General features: G+C 37.0%; 1 protein-coding gene across 1 annotated transcript; it reads right to left on the reverse strand.

The window, feature by feature from the left end:
- Positions 1-3,117: 3,117 nt before the first annotated feature.
- mrpl48 (mitochondrial ribosomal protein L48) lies at positions 3,118-9,557 on the reverse strand. Its single transcript, XM_041233316.1, has 8 exons — positions 9,399-9,557; positions 9,021-9,073; positions 8,517-8,548; positions 8,147-8,235; positions 6,910-7,079; positions 5,934-6,036; positions 4,324-4,413; positions 3,118-3,347 (listed from the first exon to the last, which is right to left on the reverse strand). The coding sequence occupies exons 1-8, from the start codon at positions 9,417-9,419 to the stop codon at positions 3,273-3,275; spliced, it is 633 nt and encodes a 210-aa protein (XP_041089250.1). The 5' UTR covers positions 9,420-9,557; the 3' UTR covers positions 3,118-3,272.
- Between the last annotated feature and the right edge of the window lie 229 nt (positions 9,558-9,786).

Below are 9,786 nucleotides of genomic sequence, written 5' to 3' on the forward strand. Positions count from 1 at the left end.
TAGGAACCCTGTGAACTGGAACAAAGGACATTAACTGCTTTAGAAATGTTGATTTGCTTCTGTTGTAAAAACCTGTTTCAAGACCAAGTAAAAGGATTGGTTAATTCCAAAGCCACCGCAGTAGCTCCAAAGGAAGATACATCTGTTTCTTTTGGTTTTTTTTTTTTTAGGAATTAGCACTCCATTACAGTATGATTCTTTTTACAGTTATCAAGTTGTGCTCACAGACATTTCATTAGGGGATATTCACTGCAAGAGTCTACATTTTGTAACATAAGAAATGCACTGCATATACAACGAAAAGTTTCTGATATATATTAAAGTCATAATAAAATCTAACAGTGCATTAGAGAGAAAGGCACTGACATAAAGTGCCCTAATGTAACTTGAGCACACTCTCCTGCATGCATCAACTACATTAGAGCAAGCACATTTGCATGTTTAGCTGATTTATTTAGACATATCAAAAGAAATAACTGTACAAACTGCTGCGACTGCAGTCTAGCCTGTACTAAATCTGTGCTGCCTATAGCAACTCCTCTCAGAAATCCCAGTATATGCGTTTATCATGTTGAATCACATGGCATTGAAGGCCACCTGTCTGTTAAATCACTGTAGCTTTAGTTCTGCATACTGACAAACCTTTAGAATTAATGTTGTAATTAGTATTTTTCTTTAAAACAATGTGTTTTGTACAGCTCTGGCCAAAAGTTTTGCATCACCCTATAGAATTAACTAATTTAGCTTCATACTGTTGAGTGAAACCTGCTGAATAATGTTACGTTAATATTGAATTACGTACCGCTTTGTAGTTTTCCATATACTTAACAAAAAACTTAGAAAAATGTTACATTTTGAAATCTAACGTGAAATACTGCACTACTTTTAGGCTTCTGGTAAACTTTTGCTATACGTTGTTTTCTTTGTTATGTTAAATAAAATATCTAAATTATGTGTATATAGTTTTGATTTTTAAATTATGTCTCAATCCTAAAATTGTAGGTGATGCAAAACTTTTGGCCATAGCTGTGCAGAGCATACAGTTAACAGGCTGCAAAAAATGATTGATCCTTGCTGCAGTTACTGAATTCTCCCACCTAGTGGCACTGTGCATTACATATAAAACTAATGAAAAGTTACATGTTCATTTAAATGAGATTAATTAGTTTCGATACCCTCTGTACTGTACTTTTTATCCACTCAATTGAATAAGCTTGCATATTATTTCCAAACTAGTTTTGTGTTTGAACCACAGAATGGTTTGATTCCTAATAAAACATTCCTAATAGATTTTTTTAGGATACTTTTTTTTCTACAGTGTTGTCAACCAGCAGCAATACTGGGTTTTGTTCAGATCAGAAACAAGAGTTCTCTTTGTGGTTTTACAGAGTGATACAATCAGCTTTCATTCCTCCAAACAGCCACACATTTATTATTTATTCATGTTGTCTCAACAGTGTTTGCTTCTGAAAGGGACTTAAACAAGCACTGTTTACTGTCACAACCCATAAAGGTCATGCTACAAAAGCCCAGTGAGCCGCTGGAGACTTCCCTGACACTTTAAATATCAATATTCAATATTCATTGTCTGGTTTACCTTCCCTTGATACTACACTAATTCCTTGTCCACATTTGTAATTACCAGTGCTTTTAAACCACAAAATTGAAGCAATGTATTTCAATTGTTGTACCAGCTATGAAGCTTCTGAACAGTAGAGTGCTAGAAATAATTGTGTTCATATTAACATCAACAAGTGACTTTTTGTTTAGATGAACATGCTGAAGCCTGTTAGCTAGAGATTCCTTTGCTCTGGATATGGAATAGAACTAATCTGAGCTAGCGTATTTTGCTTGCTGTTTAGTTTCACTTTGTAGATTATTTTCTATTACAGTCATCACATGTACGTGACTTTAAAACTCAGAAGCTTAAAGTGCCTCTGAGGCATCAATAGTTCTCAGGAACATGTCTAATTTTTTTAAGTACAGCTGGTAAAGCAGAGTGAAACCATTAAACTGTCCTTTGTAACGCCCTGCCCCAAGCAGATGCAAGAAATACCACACAGAACAACATGCTTAAAGCAGACATGTTTCTGAGAGCTCTCCTGAGCTGACATTGAGACTTTAAACCTGAGTTATAAAAACTCACCAGTGAAGACTGGAGGGTAAACGATACAAAGTGACTCCAGACTTCAAGAATGCATTAGTTAAGATGCGCTGCTGTTTAAGATACATTCACGGTCTACTTCCTTGCTGCATTCTTCCTTGGTTTAGCTCACTGTGTGCGCTGGATTATCAGAAAGCATACCTTATGGAGTTGCATTCCCCAAGGGTAACATTCAGCTTTGGGGATAAAAAAAATGAAATCTCTCCTGAAAAACATTCCCTGTGCTGTAGGAACGCTCTTGCTCCGCTTGCAGCAGCAGGAGGTTATTAACGACAAGGTCAATTCAATATGCAGCTTATTAGATAACAAAGTAACTGCATAATAACTAACAAAGCTTAGACAGGTTGTTTTATAATACTACATTATTAAAAAAAAAATACTGATGAATATAGTATTCATACTTGCAACAAGGTTGGATGTAAATATGCATAATAATAATAATAATAATAATAATACAATTTATTCAGGTTCTATTCACAAATTCCAAATAATCAGTATGCTACTGTGAAAATGAAAATGGTGTAGGTTTCATTGCACGATTTTGAGAAACTGCTGAAGAAAGGGTTATTTTGAATATAAAATGGTTCATTATTGAAAGACTAACAGCATGAGATAATTACTTTCTGTATATCCCATTTCACAATTCTGCATGCAATTTTTTCCCAGATTATCTACAAAGCCGTGTTAATAATAATACAAAACAAAATCGAAATTTAATGAAAATTTCACACCAATACTGAAACTGAATTCGCTAACTACAAAGAACTGTGATTCTTCCTTGTATTATGCAAACACAAAAGCATGGGTTACTGAAGTAGGGTTATAGAATTGGGACTACAGGTTAATAATTTAAATAGCATTGTGTTTAAGAATAATGTGGTTCATCATGTGTTAAAAACCTAGAAAGCCAGAAAAGGTTATCAGTCATCTTAAACATTCACACAGACCAATCATAATGTTTTCCCCATTTTATTAAATGTACAACTAATTGGCATGTGGACAGACATGCCATGGATCCTGGAAAAGAAGTATATTGATTGTATGGACTCCTTCCCCTTCAAAAGGTCAGCATATATGGCTGAACTCTGACCTGCCAGCGTCCGTTTTCTCAGTTTATTTGTGCTATTAACTCTTCGAGTTCTGGACGAGCCTTGAACCGGGCATAGAAATCAGCCTCAGTGTGCTGGAGAAATAAATAAAAATAAATAAATAAATAAATAAAAATAAAAATCGCATTATATAACAGCATAACCCCATGATTCAGAAGGCACTGCATTTGAGATTATGCTTTACATGTTCAAATGCTGAGGTGGCAGTAAATACGCTGTTTTTATCATTGTATCTGTTTTTGTAAGTACTTGCCACTGATTTGGGAGGCGCAGTGGCATGACAGTATTATGAATTAGTAAGCTGTTGTTGATAAAGACACTGTGTGGATTTTAGAGCAACCAGAATGTGCATTAGGGCTGTGCAAAAACAGAACTGCCTTTAAAAATAACAGGCTGATTACAACATCATGGCGTAATTTATTAGGCAATAGCAACACATGGGTTTTTATCACAGACCCTGGCTGAGAATGGCTATGAAGAACTGAACACCCTTCCTTGACATTATTACAGATGCTGGCCATCATTTATTAACTCTCCAGTGGCAGATTTTAAGACTTCAGTTCCACTGCAACAGTATAACTAAGACTAGAACATACTGAAATTGATTTAATAGAAATGTATTACTGAACAACAGTCCTCTAGGAATGTGAAAAAGGTCTGGCTTTGCACCTATCATAGCGTGTCAAATACGGGAATTGGCAATGGCTATACATATACCACAAGGACATTTCAACTAGGTAATAAAGTCAATACAAGGCAAGGGTGTGTTGTTTAAAGTTAAGTCCATTATGGCTGGTATAGAATACAAGGTGAAGTAACTAATGGATATTATTTTATATAAAACGTTATCATTCAAAAACACATGGCAGAGACGAAAGGTCAATATTACATGCAGCTGAAGAATATGCTATAGCCACACAATTTCAAAAAGGAACCACAGAAAGAGATCAGGCTGTTCAGTACGCCATTAATGAATCACTGACATGTGGCTTTCTGTTAATGGGTGTAGCTTTACAAAACCAAAGTACACATGACTATCAGATCCCTTACCTCCTTTATAGAGAGCTGCACTCCCTCTGGTTGATTTCTCAGAAGGACCTCCAGAAAGATCGGAGCCAGAGTAGAACTTAAACCACTCAGCTGTAAGAATTAAACAGAAAGAACTGGTTGCAAAGCACAATGCTTGTTTATGTCTTAAGCAATGATGAAGTGACTAATTTAATAGAAAGAAGCCTACAAAAAAGAAACATCTCTTATTTCAGTTTGCTGGAATCCCTGGAAAGAAGCGATTGCTTTGCATGTGTGTAGATTACCCAGCAGCAGTGCACTCCCAAGTTGACATGTTTACAACCTCCTACAGCACGGCTCCCGACTGACGAGATGTAGCGTGGTGTACACAGGCTGGCATCGCATTCTCTCAAAGAGAATTGGGTTTCGCTCGAATACTGGAGGCTTTAGGATTATGTTCATAAGCGACATACCAACATATCATAACACAAGCAAGAACAAGAACAAGTCAAACCTAGTTTCCCACATTGTTCCTTTCTAATTAAGAACAAACTCTGAAGTCTGCTAGCAACCACATTATACACTACTGACAATACATACTAATCACTCTGAAAATGCTACTGATCGCCCCTACAGATAACTCTTGAAGAGCTATTCTATCTATTCTCTATTGAAAATGCACTGATCAATGCATTGTCAGATGCCCCTACAAATGAAACTGTCAAAATGCTCTCTGCAGATGCAACTATAGGTAGCTGCCTACCTCTGAACAACAGGAGTCTACTTCTTCTGCAGTGGGAACGGGTTAATTAAAAATCAACAGATCAATGTTATTATGCAGCTCATACTGTGCACCCCCTGTTACACCATTAAGATTATAATCAAATTAAGCGTCAACAGAACCTGTAACCTCATCCTTTCTGAATGCATAAAAGACTGATCTTGAGTACATACTGTATACAGAAACAGGTGCAATGCTACGCATACAATCTGAGGCTGTCTCTCACATTACTGATTAGTTTATCATGTAGGCTAAATGGAATCCCTGATATACATTCTATAATATATAAAGACTGCTTCTCTGTTGCAAATCTGTTTCATTCTGGAAGCGACAGACCGCTGATCTAGTTTTGATAAAGAAAAAACAGATGCATGTAGCAGCTTTTAAATGTGCACTACTTTTTGTAAAAGGAAAATAAAACAAATCTGATAACAAACTTGCAGGGATAAAGTAAGGATCCAACTGAACATTAAGTTGTCACAAGTTTTGAAATGGTGTTAATTCCTCCTTTATCAGGAGCAGCAGCACATGTGGTGCATACAGCTACATACTGAAGTGCTGGATAGCTTGTAAGGAAAGAGCTATTTCCTTATCTCTGAGATGAGGAGGGATGTTCATGTTGGCCTTCAGTGGCATGTCGACTGACTAAACATATTGATTTAAGGAAGCTAGTACTTTAACGCCGCCTTCACCAGGACAGTTTAGCTAATTAATCTAACAGTGATAAATGAACTTTAAAAAAGCTGCCTGTATGGTCTTCCTTTTGCAGCGTTGTGTTGATCCAGTGCTACATGATGCAGTCTCAGCAGTCAGTTGGTATCCATGCACTTCTTGCTGGTTAGTACACTAGCATTTCACTTGACTGTTTTACCTGCACAATTCTTCCATGTGTGCTGAGAACAGCATCGGCAAACATCTTGGTGCCCTGTTCTTGCAGCAGCATTACTTCAGTGCATTTTGTTGGTAATGCATAGCTGTGAACAAAATGTCCGGAGAGACAATGTATTATGGCAGATCACACTAGGCAACTTAAGTCTATTATTTGTCCAAATCTCACTGGCTTAAAGCTATTTTTTGTAATCCCTGCTGGAAATACAGGGATATCACAAATAATAAATGTAGAATGGGGACTAAAATACTCTGTTCTATGAAAAAGACCTAGGAGTTTTTGTTGACTCAGAAATGTCTTCATCTAGACAATGTGGGGAAGCTATAAAAAAAAGGCTAACAAGATGCTCGGATATATTGTGAAAAGTGTTGAATTTAAATCAAGGGAAGTAATGTTAAAACTGTACAATGCACTAGTAAGACCTCATCTTGAATATTGTGTGCAGTTCTGGTCACCTCGCTATAAAAAAGATATTGCTGCTCTAGAAAGAGTGCAAAGAAGAGCGACCAGAATTATTCCGGGCTTAAAAGGCATGTCACATGCAGACAGGCTAAAAGAATTGAATCTGTTCAGTCTTGAACAAAGAAGACTACGTGGCGACCTAATTCAAGCATTCAAAATTCTAAAAGGTATTGACAGTGTCGACCCAAGGGACTTTTTCAGCCTGAAAAAAGAAACAAGGACCAGGGGTCACAAATGGAGTTTAGAAAAAGGGGCATTCAGAACAGAAAATAGGAGACACTTTTTTACACAGAGAATTGTGAGGGTCTGGAATCAACTCCCCAGTAATGTTGTTGAAGCTGACACCCTGGGATCCTTCAAGAAGCTGCTTGATGAGATTTTGGGATCAATAAGCTACTAACAACCAAACGAGCAAGATGGGCCGAATGGCCTCCTCTCGTTTGTAAACTTTCTTATGTTCTTATGTTCTTATGTATTTAAAAAAGTGCTGTATTACCTTTCATCCACTTTAATCTTGAGCCGGTTACAGAGGTTATGAACATACTGAGAGTAATGCTCAACAATGGTCATGTCATGTCCGGACACTTGCACATTCAGCACTCCATACTCCATGTCTGTTCCAGTTTTGATTGCCTTCACCTGGAGCTTTTCTTTCTTCTTTTTGGGCTACACAGAAAAGTGGGTTTGTGGGATAGTTCACATAATCACTTTTTTTTTTTTTTTTTTTTAATGGTATCTGAGTGTCCTGTTTAAGCATCCAGTTGTATTTAGCAGCAACAGTTCAACCCTGGCTTAAAACTTGCTGTTTTTTTTTTTTTGTTGTTGTCGTACCTTTCCAGTGTTTTTAAGTTTTTTACTGAGCTGACCCTAGCAAACATTCCAAAAGATGTTTCTTGGACCAGAAACATCATCCAAGAACATTTATGCTCAATAAATATTTTATAACAGTTTATTAGCTGCCAAGTGATTAAACATGGTGTATATTTGAAAGTATTTACTGTTCTTTTTTAAAAAAACCTAGGAGTTTTTGTTGACTCAGAAATGTCTTCATCTAGGCAATGTGGGGAAGCTATAAAAAAGGCTAACAAGATACTCGGATACATTGTGAAAAGTGTTGAATTTAAATCAAGGGAAGTAATGTTAAAACTGTACAATGCACTTGTAAGACCTCATCTTGAATATTGTGTGCAGTTCTGGTCACCTCGCTATAAAAAAGATATTGCTGCTCTAGAAAGAGTGCAAAGAAGAGCGACCAGAATTATTCCGGGCTTAAAAGGCATGTCATATGCAGACAGGCTAAAAGAATTGAATCTGTTCAGTCTTGAACAAAGAAGACTACGTGGCGACCTAATTCAAGCATTCAAAATTCTAAAAGGTATTGACAGTGTCGACGCAAGGGACTTTTTCAGCCTGAAAAAAGAAACAAGGACCAGGGGTCACAAATGGAGTTTAGAAAAAGGGGCATTCAGAACAGAAAATAGGAGACACTTTTTTACACAGAGAATTGTGAGGGTCTGGAATCAACTCCCCAGTAATGTTGTTGAAGCTGACACCCTGGGATCCTTCAAGAAGCTGCTTGATGAGATTTTGGGATCAATAAGCTACTAACAACCAAACGAGCAAGATGGGCCGAATGGCCTCCTCTCGTTTGTAAACTTTCTTATGTTCTTATAGCTCTGTTCTGAAAGGCTGCGATACAGAATGCCAGAAATACAAATATGCTGTTTGCTTACCACTTCTTTGGGCAGCAGGTACTTATACCTGCCAATACCATGGGTTGGCATGGACCGGTATTGCCTCTCGCTGCTCTGTAAGACACATCCTATGGAAAAGCAAAATAGAAGCAGTTCGTTTTTATCTTCTGTAGTGCATACTGTAATAAAACCCACTAGTGACAATAGATGACATCCTACTAAAGTAATACTTCAACTACTTGGATATTACTCAAGGACCACAGGTGTTCATCTGACTGATTTAGTTTCAGATGCAAATTTATGTAAAAGTACCATAACCAAAAAAATGGAAAAAAAAACCCAGTAGTAAATCTTATCACAGGCAATGTGTGACATACAAAAAAATAAAAAAATAAAAATAAAGCCTTACCTATAACTGGACGAGGGTTTGAAACTGCTAGCCTAAAACACAAACAATAAAAAGAAAAGTTAATACATTAACAGTTAAGAAGAACAATGCGGTGTTGCAGGGATGGCAATGAGATTTGTATTGCAGAGCAGACTCACCCGCTCCAGGTTTTTATACAAGCTTGATTAGAACAGCGTATTGGTAACAAGCTCTGGTGAGTCTTATTAAACTCCTAGTAAAACCAGGAATGGAGCAAACTGCTATGCAATGGCAGACACATTCCAATCCCTGTACTGTAAATGAAACAAAGCATGACTCCCTGTAGCTGGACACTAGTACCCTTGTGGATTTTAGCCAATGTCCAACAATGAAAACATGTTTTAGAATAACAAACACAATGATTTTCATGTCAAACCTTGAATGCAGAAATCCGATAACACACATATACAAACTTAAAAACAACTTTAAAAAGCAGAAGCTATATACAAATGAGGCTTTTTTACTTTAGCAGTCCACTGAACTCACCTAAACACAGAGACAGCCTGCTGTAACACCTTTTCGTTTCTTACAAACAACGCCTGTAAAACAAATGTGAGAGTACTTGTGTAAAACGATCTCAGGATGAATAATGAATGAGATATACGTTGACACGATGGCTGTTTTGGACTGTATCTTTATGTAATACTGAGGTAACACCGTACTGTTGCTCCCCGAAAACACAGCATTTTTAACACAGACATGTTTTCACTGACAAAAATATTACCGTTTTCATACAATATAACCAATAATACAACAAGCATAAACGTGAAGCACAAACACACCTTCCAACGTGACCTTGTTCAGATCATACGTAATGGACAAATTATGAAGTATTTGTTAAAACTCCTACAACATTGTTGTTACCTTTGTCAGTAGGGGGGTCATCTTTCAAAAATCCTTCAAGATATTACTGGAAAAAAAAAAACAGACATTAAATGTTAAACGACATCATACACTATTCTATCATGTCCGCCTGCAAAAACAGAACGTCTGCAACGAGCGTCCAGGAGATTCAGTTCCGTCCTCCACAACCTGGCCAGACTACCACTTCTGGACAGGCCAGGGACTTAAAAACAAACACACAACATTCATAAGATTGGTCAGATTATTTGTTTTTTATAGGACACTTTGGGTGTTTCCTCTAGTCTTTAATGAAAAGTAAAACAGATTTTAATTAAAGACTGACGATGAGAATGCACACAGCCAGTGCTTTGCTGTATACTTTCATGAGCATCCTTTATACAAGATTCTA

The sequence above is a fragment of the Polyodon spathula genome, chromosome 30, assembly GCF_017654505.1.
Source record: "Polyodon spathula isolate WHYD16114869_AA chromosome 30, ASM1765450v1, whole genome shotgun sequence".
NCBI lineage: Eukaryota > Metazoa > Chordata > Actinopteri > Acipenseriformes > Polyodontidae > Polyodon > Polyodon spathula.

Coding starts and splice junctions, on each gene's coding strand:
- mrpl48 (XM_041233316.1), bottom strand. CDS start 9,419: ATGACCCCCCTACTGACAAAG. Junction 7,080..8,146: donor ACCTGCTGCCCAAAGAAGTG/GTAAGCAAACAG, acceptor TTTTCTGTGTAG/CCCAAAAAGAAGAAAGAAAA. Junction 3,348..4,323: donor TGCAGCTCTCTATAAAGGAG/GTAAGGGATCTG, acceptor TTATTTCTCCAG/CACACTGAGGCTGATTTCTA.